The sequence below is a fragment of the Vanessa cardui genome, chromosome 10, assembly GCF_905220365.1.
Source record: "Vanessa cardui chromosome 10, ilVanCard2.1, whole genome shotgun sequence".
Taxonomy (NCBI): domain Eukaryota; kingdom Metazoa; phylum Arthropoda; class Insecta; order Lepidoptera; family Nymphalidae; genus Vanessa; species Vanessa cardui.
The window spans coordinates 11,527,421-11,541,776 of NC_061132.1; the positions used below are offsets into that span (position 1 = coordinate 11,527,421).

At 33.7% G+C, this 14,356-nt stretch overlaps 1 protein-coding gene across 1 annotated transcript in view; it reads left to right on the plus strand.

Annotated features, from left to right (window-relative positions):
• LOC124532761 (fatty acid synthase-like) overlaps positions 1 to 14,356 on the plus strand; it is a 44,611-nt gene that overhangs the window by 11,979 nt on the left and 18,276 nt on the right. The window contains exons 4-20 of the mRNA XM_047107822.1: positions 188 to 308; positions 1,353 to 1,556; positions 2,283 to 2,399; positions 2,697 to 2,860; positions 4,511 to 4,653; positions 5,271 to 5,474; positions 5,913 to 6,102; positions 6,929 to 7,088; positions 7,430 to 7,599; positions 7,920 to 8,071; positions 8,852 to 9,035; positions 9,967 to 10,115; positions 10,511 to 10,695; positions 11,223 to 11,342; positions 12,576 to 12,685; positions 13,164 to 13,354; positions 13,429 to 13,598. Coding sequence (XP_046963778.1) covers positions 188 to 308; positions 1,353 to 1,556; positions 2,283 to 2,399; positions 2,697 to 2,860; positions 4,511 to 4,653; positions 5,271 to 5,474; positions 5,913 to 6,102; positions 6,929 to 7,088; positions 7,430 to 7,599; positions 7,920 to 8,071; positions 8,852 to 9,035; positions 9,967 to 10,115; positions 10,511 to 10,695; positions 11,223 to 11,342; positions 12,576 to 12,685; positions 13,164 to 13,354; positions 13,429 to 13,598 — 2,734 coding nt within the window. The remainder of the gene's footprint in view (positions 1 to 187; positions 309 to 1,352; positions 1,557 to 2,282; positions 2,400 to 2,696; positions 2,861 to 4,510; positions 4,654 to 5,270; positions 5,475 to 5,912; positions 6,103 to 6,928; positions 7,089 to 7,429; positions 7,600 to 7,919; positions 8,072 to 8,851; positions 9,036 to 9,966; positions 10,116 to 10,510; positions 10,696 to 11,222; positions 11,343 to 12,575; positions 12,686 to 13,163; positions 13,355 to 13,428; positions 13,599 to 14,356) is intronic.

Here is a 14,356-nt window from a genome sequence, read left to right on the forward strand (position 1 = left end):
AATTTAAAAGGAAACAGCGTGGTGAAATATGTTCCAAACCTCCTCCTCGAAGGGAGAAGAGGCCTGAGCCCAGCAGTGGGAAATTTGTAGGCTGTTGTTAAAGGCATTACGTTTTTCCAAAACTATGTGATTATCAGTAAGAAATTTATTATTAAAATAAATTTTTAAAAGTAAGTATCGTCCTCAGGTTTGAATCCAAAAGAACTTCGCAACACCAAGACTGGGGTTTTCATCGGCGCTTGCTTCTCCGAATCTGAGAAGACATGGTTCTACGAAAAAATGCAAGTCAACGGATTCGGTGTGACTGGGTGAGTGTGCAAGCAAATATAGATTATATTTGTATAACATTACGTGTGTATTTAAGTAAGAAGTAATGCCGAATACAAAAAAACGAAATAAGGTCAATGACCTAAAGAGAAAAGAACACCATAAACCACTTGACGACCTCCGTGGTCGAGTATTGTGTGCACTGGTTTTCATGGGTACGCTACTCCGAGGTCACAGGTTCGATTCCCGGCCGAGTCGATGTAGAAAAAGTTCATTGGTTTTCTATGTTGTCTTGGGTCTGGGTGTTTATGGTACCGTCGTTACTTCTGATTTTTCATAACACAATTGCTTAACTACTTATATTGGGATCAGAGTAATGTATATGATGTTGTCCAATATTTATATTTATTACTGTTCAATAAAAATGTGGACTACATTTTCCTTTTAATCTTCTGTGACTTATCGGAACAAAACTTAAATATCGTTTAATTTTACTAGCAAAGAGTTTTAACTGTGGACTTATTAATATCGAGCATTAACGAAGTAATACTGCGCTTTTACAATGAAAAAGTTAACTTTCATTTCTAAAATGGTAAAGTTATTAGGTTGTTAATAATGATGGAAATAGTTCAATTCATTTAATCAATAGAGGTCAATAAACTCTGATCGGAAATTTGGTATGATGAAGTTTGTGTCATTTAGGGTTAATACGAGATTAAAATGCTGGCGTGGCGTTATAAGTGCAAATTCAGAGAAGAGATACACGCTTAAATTACTATGGTCGTTGATGCATTTCATTACGAAACGAGAAAATCATTAAGTATTTTGGGAAAATAAATCGTTTGGGCATTTGTGTCGAAAGTAATAGAAATTATAATTAACGATTAATAACTATTTAATATGTCGTGAAGTGATTTGAAACGTAAGAAACAATATTATATTGTAAGCTAACCCCATCAAACAAAATTTGTCGTTGAAAGAAATTTCTGAGAAAATATTATGTTTGGGAAAAAAGAATTTATTTGCCGAAACAATAGGGTTTCTTATCCATAGCTGAAGATTCTAAAGTTTCATATGATTTTTAGCTGTTCCCGAGCTATGTTAGCCAACCGTATCTCCTACTGGCTTGGAGTTACTGGTCCTTCGTACACCGTTGATTCAGCTTGCTCCAGTTCCTTGTACGCCTTGGAACACGCATTCAGAGCTATACGTGATGGACACTGTGACGCCGCTATTGTTGGAGGATCGAACTTGTGTCTCCATCCCTACGTATCTTTGCAGTTCTCAAGGTAGAGTATCTTCTTGCTTTATTCTTTTGGTTATCTGAATCAAATCAAATCAAAATAAATTTTATTGAAGTAGGCTTTTACAAGCACTTTTGAATCGTCATTTTACAATTAAGTGAAGCTACTACCGGTTCGGAAAGTAGATTCTACTGAGAAGAACAGGCAAGAAACTAAGTAGTTACTCTTTTTTAACATTTAAGCAATACAAAGACAAATAGAATACAAGAGTTAAATACAATTATTTAAATTAATATATCCTGCCTGGAAGTCAACAGGTATTACCTTTTTTATCATCTATAAAATCTTGTATCGAATAATATGCTTTTTTTAAACAATGTATTTTTTTCAAATGATTGAATTTACGAAACGGCAAAGTTAAAAATGTCTGCGGAATTTTATTATAGAAACGGATACCTCGCCCCAAGAAGGATTTATTGACTTTGCGGAGTTTGAAACTTGTCGTTATTACCTTATCCTTACTCCTATTGCACGTACAATGATTATCACTGATTTTTATCAAAGTGATCAATGTCACTGTGAATATACATTATATTTTTGTAAATATATTGCGAATGATAAAACTTTTTGGATAATTTTCTTTTGGAATACATTCCTAATTAGCCCCATTCATGTAGAATTCTTTTGAACTAATCTGATTATACTAACTTTGTGATTTATGTTATAACTTATGTAGTTATCTCATAAATGTTTTTCGAATATTTCTTTTAGATTGGGTGTGTTATCACCTGATGGAAGATGCAAGAGTTTCGACAACAGTGCAAACGGATACGCCCGTTCTGAAGCAATTGTTGTTTGTTTGTTGCAGAAGGCTAAGGACTCAAGAAGGTAATATGAAATTTAGTGTTGATCGATTTGAACTACTGGTAGGATTTCCCATAACCAGAGTTACATACCTTACTTACTTGTAAATTATTATGAATTTGGTTGTCAGCGTATTTACATTATCGGTTCACATTATCAGGTCGACTGGTTCAATACTTTCCAAATTAAATTTATTTCTTTTCACAAATTTAATTTTGTCAATTAAATTATGACACCAGAAACAGAAAAAAAATTGTCATACGTTTTTTAGAATAATAATGTGGCCATAACTTAGTATTATTGTAAAATTTATTTTCTCAGGGTCTATGCCCAAGTTCTCCACGCTAAGACCAACTGTGATGGATACAAAGAGCAAGGTATCACCTACCCAGCTGGTAACATCCAGAAGTTACTCCTCAGCGAATTTTATGAAGAGTGTTCCATTCCACCGAGCACGCTTGAATTCGTAGAAGCTCATGGAACAGGTATGTTTATATGATGTGTCATATGATGAAGATATGACATAGATGTTATGATACATTTTTCTAGAAATTTACAGTCATTTTCATGTAATAAAATTAATATATATTTGAATTATTGACGGAATAATAAGTGCCAGTTATTCGGAGATTTCGAGGATTTTTTTCCTCTTTATCTATATTAACTTACTTACTGATAAATATTACCCTTTTTACTAAAGGTCTTATTTTCATCTCTTTTTCTTTTACAAGTGTACGTTCAGACAGGATAAAAATAGAAGAGAATAGTTAAGTACTTGGAACTGTGACTTTTACTACTGAGCGTAAAAATTACTAAATAGAAAACTCTTTGAATTTATTTATCTTTTACTTTAAAACACTAATATAATTACCCCTTCACTTGTCTGTTCATATTAAAAATGATACATATAAAAAGAGAATAAAGTTTAAAAGTGCAATATTAAATTGTCCTTCTAATAAGGAGCAAAAATACAAAAGCGCATAAAAATAAAAACGACAACAGGAACGACTAATGGATAACGTTCAAAGATAGGAAAACTTAAACAACGTTTACTTAGAAAGCAGTCTGACATGAAATTAAAAAGCTCTTTCATCACGAACTCAACTATTGTCGTCGACACAAAGGAACGAGATAAAATTTCGTTTTAAGAAAAATACGAGCGAATAGAAGGACGCCAATAAAACATGTAAATAATTTTGTTGATTCGTATCGAATGGACGCTGAAATTGCTTTTTTCAAAGGCTGTGACGATGTCTTCCTTTGGTAGGTTTTCATTACAATTTTTCAAACATTCACTGACATAGAAGACTTAAAATAACATGTCCTACTTTTGGCCAAAATATTGTTTCCGTTTGAGGATAATGTGAAACTTTTACTTGTAAATATTGAAGTGAATTTTCTTGCGACATATTATGTAGGTTTCGTAATGAAATTTTCCTTTAAGACAAAGCATGAGATTATAAAAATTATGCAGGTGTTTACTCTTGTCCGCAACATTTGTTTAAGATTCACGTTTTTCAACCATTAAGCCACCCGAAATTTCAAATGGATAAATATTTATACTTTTATGGACAATTTCCATTCCATTTGGTTTTTGGAGAATACTTTTCAGTAACATTGTAACAAATGTTTGTTTCTGGACAATGTTCAGTATAAATTGGAAATGTCCTATATAATCTTATTATACAGGGTTATTGGTAACTCGACGTATATTCGTTAGGAGGTGATAGGGGTGACTATTTGCAATAATTTCAAAGAAGGAAATTATTTCAAAACAATCGAAATAAAATCACCAGAAAGGATGCTGACGGACATTCGTATTCGAACATGAACGAATTTAATTGATACTTTTTTTTTCAATAAATGATTCATTCATTTACATACATTTTTGACAAATTTTGAAAAAAGCTAAAAAACGTGATAACTCAAAAATGGTTCACTATTGTATAATGCATATGGGGGTTAAAATTATTGCAAATAGTCACCCCTATCAGCTCCTAAGGGTTATACGTCGAGTTACCAATAACCCTGTATATGATTGAATTAGAAGTCATCCCAATTTTAACCCATCCAGATGTCCAAAACGTCAAATTACAATAGTTTTTCAATATCCAAGAATGTTTTTTCCCCACCAGGTACAAAAGTAGGAGATCCGGAAGAACTTAAAGCTATCGATGAAATATTCTGTACTGGACGATCTGAACCTCTTATGATCGGTTCCATTAAGTCTAATCTGGGACACAGCGAACCTGCGTCAGGTCTTTGTTCTATTGCAAAGGTAATTATATTTATATTATTCTTTGGTAAACATTTTTTCCACATTTCTTTTTCTAGTTTAATCAAATCAAATGTATTTTGTTTAAGTAAACTTTCTAATCTATATTAATATTAAAAATGTATGTATGAAAGTAACTCTGTCTGTCTGACACTCTTTCACGGCCAAACCACTGCAACGAATTTGATTTAATTTGGTGTGAAGCAAATTTGTACTCCAAGGATGGCTACTTCTTTGCCTAATTCATGACAATCAACAATCTAAAACGCGTGCGAAGCCGCGGGCGTCTACTAGTAAATTATATATTAATCGTCAATATTCCAACCAATGTATCAGAAAGTAACGAGAAGAAATGTAAGGAAAGTTTGTTGTTTTCGAAAATAAAAACAGATTTCCAGTACTTTTCCAAAGAATATATTGACCTTTCATAGCTCGTACACATTAGTATAATTTAATACAATTTTATATGCTTCTTGTATTGCACTTTGTATACCACAATTACTGATTCTGTTGACTGATTAATATTTATGATGACTGTGTTATTTTTATATGAACCGTTTCTTGGTAAGAATCTTGTTAAAAAATCTTATCTACTATTTAACACCAGAATATTTTTTCAGCTCTGTATAGCCTATACCACTGGATATATTCCTCCAAACCTGAATTTCCAAGTTCCGAGAGAAGGCGTCCCATCTCTTATGGAGGGGAGGCTCAAGGTGATAACAGAGAAGCAGCCCTGGGGCAGAGGAATGTCTGGCATTAACAGCTTTGGTTTCGGTGGTGCAAACGCCCACACATTGCTCAAGAACGTTGCGAGACCAAAGGTAAGACAGTTATTGTATTTAGCGTAATTTTCCTAATTTCCCTGATCCTCTAGAAAATTAATTAATTCACAGATAACTTCAGATTATAATAGAAAGTGAAAATTAAATTCGTTACTTTATTTGCCTTTGCCATTATTAATTGAAAATGTATATTCAATTTAGTTCACTCATAGTACAATATTTTAATCAATGAAATTGCGAAATTTTGGACTTAACCTTGGAAAATCTGTCGTACTCCATTTTTGTTGTAAATGGCACACTGTCTTATAATGAGTATATTTTTAGATAAAATTTAATCATAATGTAATAATATTACTAGATTATTTTTTTCGAATATTTCTCATAATCTATTTTTATAATGTCTACAAAACTCTCAAAGACTATCAAAGACACAAAATGCCTATAATTTATGATATCGAATAATTTGTTCACTATTAGGTCAACAATGGAATACCATCGGATGATCTGCCTAGATTGGTCTGCGTATCAGGTCGCACTGAATCAGCGGTGGCTAAGATTCTAGATGACCTTGAATCAAGAACAGTTGATGCTGAGCTCGTAAGACTTTTACACGCGATTCACGACGAGGACATCACGGGCCATGTTGTTAGAGGATACACATTGTTGAGTAAGCTATAAGTTTTATAATAATAAATAAATAATAATAAATATGAGACAACATCACATACATTACTCTGATCCCAATGTAAGTAGCTGAAGCACTTGTGTTATGGAAAATCAAAAGTAACGAAGGTACCACAAACACCCAGACCCAAGACAACATAGAAAACTAATGATAATCTATATCGACTCGGCCGGGAATCGAACCCGGGACCTTGGAGTTGCGTACCCTTGAAAACCGGTGTACACACCACTCGACCACGGAGTCGTCAAGTTATATTAAGTTTAATAATGTTTCGTTAGGTTTTGAACTCTTCATAATAAGCATGCGTCAAATAAGTTTTGTTATGGTCAAGTTTGTTGAGATAGAGAATCCTTTAATATTATCCATGATATAAATTTAATAAACGATGCCTGCGATATAGGCTTTAACTTTTAAGAATATATATATATATATATTGTTTTTATAAGATACGGCTGTCTCACCGGCTTTGTAGCTCATAAGACTGCGGATCCTATAGTTCAAATCTTTGATTAATATAATCACGACACGACCGGAAATAGTCCAGGCGCTGACTGAATACCTCTAGGTACTTTCAGAGGCACTCGCAGTTTTCCGTCTGACCTTAGTTGTCACTGAAAAGTTTCGAATAAGACGATTAACTACATAAACCTGAACTTTAAGCTAGGCCGAATTTGCGGCGGTAGATATATAGATGAGAGGAACCAATTATTAAGACTTTACTATCAGAAAGATAACAGATAAATTGTTTCATAAAGTTGTGATTTCTTAACACAATTAAATAAAATTCGTAAAACTTTTCCATACTCAGATTCAACACCGAACAAGAGCGTGTCAGTATCTCGTAACATCCAGTACTTCTCCGGAGTTCGCCGTCCAGTTTGGTTTGTTTACTCCGGTATGGGTTCCCAGTGGGCAGGAATGGCTACACAGCTCATGAGGATCCCTATCTTCGCTGCTGCTATTGAAAAGTAATTGTGAAAATTATTACATGCTTAATGTGTAAACAGTGTGTTTACGTCATGTCCATTTAAGCGACCTTACTGGTTTTGATTTATCACATTAATTCATCATTATTTGATTTGGAAAGAAAAGACACAAAATTATTTCAATTATCTAATATTATATTTATAGATAAAGGTGCAAGACAAACACGTATGATTTTTTTTTAATTAAGGAGAAGATTTTCGCTTGTGCCGTTTTTTTAATATCTCTCTTTTTTAATCAGACCTATAAAATAAAAAATATAAATTAAAAAATAACTGCTACTTTACAATGATCCTTAATTTAAGCACTTATTTAACGTCTATAGATGCCACAAAACTCTGGAGCCCAAAGGCATAAACTTAACCAAGCTCATAACGGATCCAGACCCCAAGATATACGACAACATCCTCAACTCCTTCATTGGTATCGCCGCTGTGCAGATCGGTCTCACGGACGTTTTGAAAGCCGTTGGAATTGAACCTGACTTCATTATTGGTAAGTTTTACCACATTTTGGTAATAAATATTAGCAAATATGTTTATTGATAATAACTTTTTACTTTTGACTGAGATGTTATTATTATACTTTTCGCAGGAGTCTCATTATGAGTTGTTCAAATTATATTTTTCATGGTAGATTGTCTGAGGGTTAGTTGCTGTTTAAGGTAAAGCCTAAAAGACAAGATATCAGAAAATATTTTTTATTTTATGCTATAATATGGGATACTAATTTAAAATCTTGTCTCTGTTTGCTAATGCTGCGTACTTTTTGAATATGAAAATAATATATATGGTGAATTACTTCTTTTTTTTAAGGTCACAGTGTGGGAGAATTAGGTTGCGCATACGCAGATGGGTGTTTCACAGCGGAACAGATGATTCTTTCAGCATACAGTCGAGGTTTAGCGTCAATAGAGACTCCGTTTATTAAGGGATCCATGGCTGCTGTTGGTCTTGGATATAGTGATGTAAGTTCATATTGTATTTATAATATGAATACTCATCTTAATATGTGTCAAATAGTTAATATTTTTGTCCAAGTAAGTTCTAAATTTCACGTTACTCTTATTCGGTCTAGAGGTTATTATAGACTTAAAGTCACATATATTTTTCATGAAATAGACAACCTTTTTAATGAAAAATGTATTAAGTTTTAATTGGATAACTTTTGATTGGATAAATGGACAATGATGGTGAGTGGTTTTCGTCGCCCATGGGCATTATGATTATGAGAATTTTTTGACATTATTATTTAAATGGTCAATTCGCCACTACCCTATTTGGTATTTAAGGTTTACACACTGTTACATTGGAACACTTACCTTTAAAAATGGAGAAGAAAATAAGCTGTTTTCCAGTATGTCGTGTGATGAATTTTGGGTATTTGTGCCTATTTCAGTAGTGACTATCCAAATGGGTTTGTACTGTCAGAGTAAGAAAACCTTCGTCAGTTCTCAAATTAATTCCTTTATCAAGTCTTAAACACTTAGTACCTTTTGAATCTAAACGTCAAATCATTGCGACGCAATATGTCATTCTCGGACAGTATAGATGATTGTTGATGTATGAGCATACGAAAATAGACCTTAAGGTGACGAACCTTTTCTTACCCTGACTGTACGTAGCTCTATCAACAAATATAGAGTTCTATTACAGTATATTTTTTTTACAACGAATTTTTTACCTGATCTACGTAATCAAATACTTCATAATTATTTTAATAAAACACTTTTCTGTTTAAAAAACAGATAAAAACGATAATTCCACCTGAAATTGAAGTGGCTTGTCACAATGGACCGGACTCCAGCACGATTTCTGGACCAGCGGATATAATGAAGTCTTTCGTTGCCAAACTGGTAGCTCAAGGAATCTTTGCCAAGGAGGTGCCGTGCTCAAACATCGCCTATCATTCTAGATATATCGCTGAAGCTGGTGAGTTGGATATAGCATTACCGTACTATAAATAATAAAAAAAAAACATGTACTCGAGATATATAAACAAAAACTTAAAACATAAGTAAATTAAAAATTAAATGCTTATTATAAGAAAACAAAAAAGGGATAGGTATTATGTAGATAGATATTAAGTAGTAACAGTCTGGTAAATTTCCCATTGCTGGGCTAAGGCCTCCTCTCCCATTAAGAAGAGGGTTTGGAACATATTCCACCACGCTGTTCCAATGCGGATTGGTGGAATGCACATGTGTCAGAATTTCAATGAGACATGCAAGTTTCCTATCGATGTTTTCCTTCACCGCCGAGCACGAGATGAATTATAAACACAAATTAAGCAAATACATATTTGTATAGTGGTGCTTTCCTGGGTTTGATACCGCAATCATCGGTTAAGATGAACGCGTTCTAACCACTGGGCCATCTGGGCTCTAAATTTATATATGTACATTGTACATGTAAAAACACAATCGTATCTTAAGAGTTTGGCAACCGTGATGTGTCGTGAAAAGGAGTACATACCAGTCAGCTTTTATGTTGAGTTAGAAACTAACGCTGATTTTCAATGGTAAATTATTAGAAAACATGACGTAACAAGATGTTTTCAATAACGACCTAATAATCTATCACTTTAATTGTATATGTCACCATAAGATTACAAAATTCGTTAGATAACAATCTGTCTCTTCAGATTTGATACGGGACAGATTGTAATATAACCATTTAACTTCGATAGATTACAATAAAGCGAAAAATTACACAGTTCACAATATTTCGACAGTTTATAATCAATCTGGTCAGAATCTAATCTAACGAATTTTGTAGTCTTACGGTGACATATACATATCAAGCAGATAACTGTGTATAGCTGCAAACAATAAAACCCTTACTAACATGAATTTTAATACAGGACCAAAACTTCTGAAATATCTGAAGCAAGTGATTCCATCGCCAAAACCACGCTCAGAACGCTGGCTCTCCACTTCAGTTCAGCAGGCCCTGTGGAAAGATCCCAAGGCTGAAATGTCTTCAGCCGAATATCACACCAATAATCTCCTGGTCAGTGCCGTTGAAGAGTTCAATTTTCTAAGTTTATTACACAAATAATTTTATTGTGATAAATTATGAACAATGAACAAATGCATATTATTGACCAAACTTAATTATCATTTGTAAGAGATTTATGCTACTCATAAGTCTGTTTTACTATCCACTATAGATCTGTAATTGTACAATTCATATAAACACACAAAGTTCCTAAGAAATCTTGTAACAGTTAACAAATATAATTTCAATCAAATTTTAATGAACTCTTATACCAAAGCTTTTGAAAAATCATCTTTAAAAACTAAACAATCATATTTGTTATTTGAATGTAAGTCGTTAAAAAAATGAACTAATTTTCTTTGTATAATGTGTGATTAATTTTGTTAAATATAATATGGTTTTTTTAGAGCCCAGTGCTCTTCGAGGAGACGGCTCGACTGATACCTGCAAACGCAATCACAATAGAGATCGCTCCACATGGGCTGCTGCAAGCAATTCTACGTCGATCCCTCAAAAAGGACGTCATTAACATTCCTCTCACCGAGAGAAAGCACCAGGACAACGTACAGGTTCTCCTCACGGCCTTGGGCAAGTAAGTAATTAATAGAATTTTGCTGATCATTCACCAATTTTAATAGAAGAGTTACCAGGATTTGTGCTAGCTTTGTTCATGCTATCGCATTGCTAAGGTTTATTATGATATCAATGATATCGGCGTCAAAATACTGGTATGTATTTTTCAAGTGATAAGAGTTATTATAGTTTTTACAATCGAATATTTATTTTCTACGTATACGGCATATATATGTATATGGTGCTTGTTGACATTTAACTAACTTAACTTTATATTTTATATGTTTGAAAAGATCTTCATTCTAGATCTTTGACATGACGATGATTTCAAATGATTTCAGATGATTGAAAAGTGCCAGTAAAAGTAAATTTTGATTTAGTTTTATATTTTGAATTAGTTAGAATACAATATATTTTCCTAAAATTCGAATGTTAGTCAATGTAATCAGAACTGTATCTACAATGTCATCAAATGATTCAGCTGTTGCTGCTAAAGATGAAGATGCTGTTAAAGAATATTGTGAATAATGAGTACGATGTTTACAGGTTATACGAAGCCGGTCTGAACCCTCACCTCGCCAACATATACCCGACCATTAAGTTCCCCGTCTCGCAAGGAACTCCCATGCTCTCACACCTCGTTGAATGGGAACACAGCGAGGACTGGTGAGTTAATTAAATTATATTTTATTAAAATCAACAGGTGTTTATAGTGAAAGAGGTAATGTATTAATATTATGAAGTATGTCATTACCTGTCCTGTCCTCTATATGTCTTTATATGCTGAGTAAAGTTCTTTTTTTCTCTTCTCTAAAAGAGAACGGTTGGAACTTATGCCACCAAGTTTCTCAATTGCAGGTTGATGATTAAATATGGTATATGGCAGAATTTTATCCATTTCATGCAAGTTTCGTCTTTACGTTTTCTTTTATTATCGAGCCCTTAAAACAAACAATAAACACATTTTTAAATCATGCACCTCACCCAAACTTTACTTTAAAATCCAAGCTTTGGTTTAGAAAGATATAATTACTAGAAATCCGCCCCTGCTTCGCACTGGTGCAATGTTGATAATAAATATACTACAGAATTTGTTTATTTACATCACATAGAAACTCCTAAAATTATTTGTTTTTCTTTCCTATATTGTCCATGTATACAAAAAAAGAAACCTTCCTCTGGAATTCCTCTATCTATTTAAAAAAACCGCATCAAAATCAGTTGCGTAATTTAAAGATCTAAGTATACACAGGGACAGACAGCGTTAAACGACTTTGTTTTATACTATGTAATGATGTGTTATATTAATTATTTCTATATTATCAATATGAGAAATGTTCAATATAACCGAACACGCCTAAAACTCGCCCAACACAATAAAGTCGTACGAATATTAATAGCGGCACATCCATCAGGCGCCCGCAAACAAATCGCTCTCCGGCTCGTGTTATTCGTGAAACGAGTTTTTTAGTCGGAATCGAGTGATTTTTAATGTGAAAACTATGTGAAAATTAGATTATTATTAAATTACTTAAGAATTATTTTTGCGATTTGCAATTTATATCAATCATCTGAACTTAAATTATAAATGCGAAAATAACTCAATATTTATGACTCTTGTTCTTTTATGGCCAGATCGGTCAGATAATTGATGATTTTGGGCCAAATCTAGGCAAGAACCGAGTTTATAACTGATCTCGTCCTCGGCAATGAAGCAAAACATCGCGAGGAAAGCTAATCAACAATGATCAAATGAAATTTCTAACTTATGTGTATCCGTGTTTATGAAACCCGCATTGAAAGAGACAAAAATGTCTATGTTTAATATCAGTATTTAAATTTATTGTATAATCTAGTAGTAGGTATTGATATACTTAATATTACCTCGTATTTCTTAAGGTACGTGACGTCATATAGAGCACAAGAGAAGATGAAGTCTGGCGAGAGGACAGTGAGGATGTCCATTGTTGATGAAGACAGCGATTACATGGTCGGCCACGTTATAGATGGTAAGTATCCTTGTTTCTTTGGTATATTATAGGTATATTAAAATATCTGCTTCTAAGAGTTCATCCTAGACATTTTTATAGTAAAAGTGCAAGCCCGTCTGGGTAGGTACCACCCACTCATCAGATACTTTACCGCCAAACAACAGTACTTAGTATTGCTGTGTTCGGCTTTGAAGGGCGAGTGAGCCAGTGCAACTACAGTCACGAGGGACTTACCATTTTACTTCCAAGGTTGGTGGCGCATTGGCGATGTAAGGGATGGTTAATATTTCTAACAACGCCAATATCTATGGGTGGTGGTGACTACTTTCCATCAGGTGGCCCATACGCTCGTGCACAAACCTGTTTATTATGTTACATTAATTTTTACATAAAAACACAATTTACAAGATTGACATCGTAAAAAAATTGTGCAGTTCTCGGTCACAAAAATCTTAATCAGTTCATAAAAACATATTTTTTGTTTGTCTGATCATAGGTCGTAACCTGTACCCTGCAACCGGTTACATTGTGATGGTGTGGGAGACCCTGGGTATGATGATGGGTGAGCTGTTCACGGAAGTATCTGTCGTGCTCGAAAACGTTCGGTTCCAAAGAGCAACTAACATCCCAAAAGATGGAAACCTCGAATTTGTCGTGATGATTCAGAAAGGAAGTGGAAACTTTGAGGTTAATTATATTTAAAATTAATTATACGCATATTTTTCAAGTTCAAAACAATGTTAAAAGGCAATATTTAATAGATTGTGGAGAGTGGTGCATCCATCGTGACTGGACGTATTTACGCTAAGAAGAACGTTGGCCAGGATTACCGCGTGCTCCCAGCTGAGCCGGAAGCCACTGGACCCAATGTGAAGCATCTGCTCACAAAGGACTTCTACAAGGAGTTACGTCTGAGAGGCTACCAGTACAGGTAAGCACTGTCTTGCGATCGATTTTACTCATAATCAAAATAAACTTTATTCAAGTAGGCTTTTATAAGCACTTTCGTATCATCATTTTACAATTAAGTGAAGCTACCACCGGTTCGGAAAGTAGATTCTACCGAGAAGAACCGGTAAGAAACTCAGTAGTTACTCTTTTCTAACATTTAAAAAATACAAAGTCATGTTAATTAAATACAATTATTTAAATTAATGTATCCTGCTTGGAAGTCAACAGGCATTAACTAATTATTTCTTTGCAGTTAGATAAATCATGTCTCCTCTTGTTCGGAGTTTAAATAGATTAATTAAATCATATAATATACTAGCTGCCACGCGACTTCGTACGCGTTTGAATTTATTAAAAAGTTAGCCTAAGTTACTCATAATCTCATCAGCTGCACTGAAGGTTTTGTTAAAATCAGTCCAGCGAACAGACTAGCCGGAATACACAGACAGACAGCATGCTTTTAGTAAAGAACGCTCGTTTTTATATTACAAACAGACACTCCAATTTTATTATATGTAAAGATTACGTAATAATGTTGGTTTACAATTCAATTAATATCGAAGTGAAGTTATTATTTAATTAGCCCTAACTGATGAAGCCGGAGATTCATCCATGCGAATGTATATCCATTAATCCTTTAAATAGTTAGTAGACCTTTTTTATACGTATATATAAGAAATTATGGGGACTATAAACAACAACAACAGCCTGTAAATTCCCACTGCTGGGCTAAAGGCC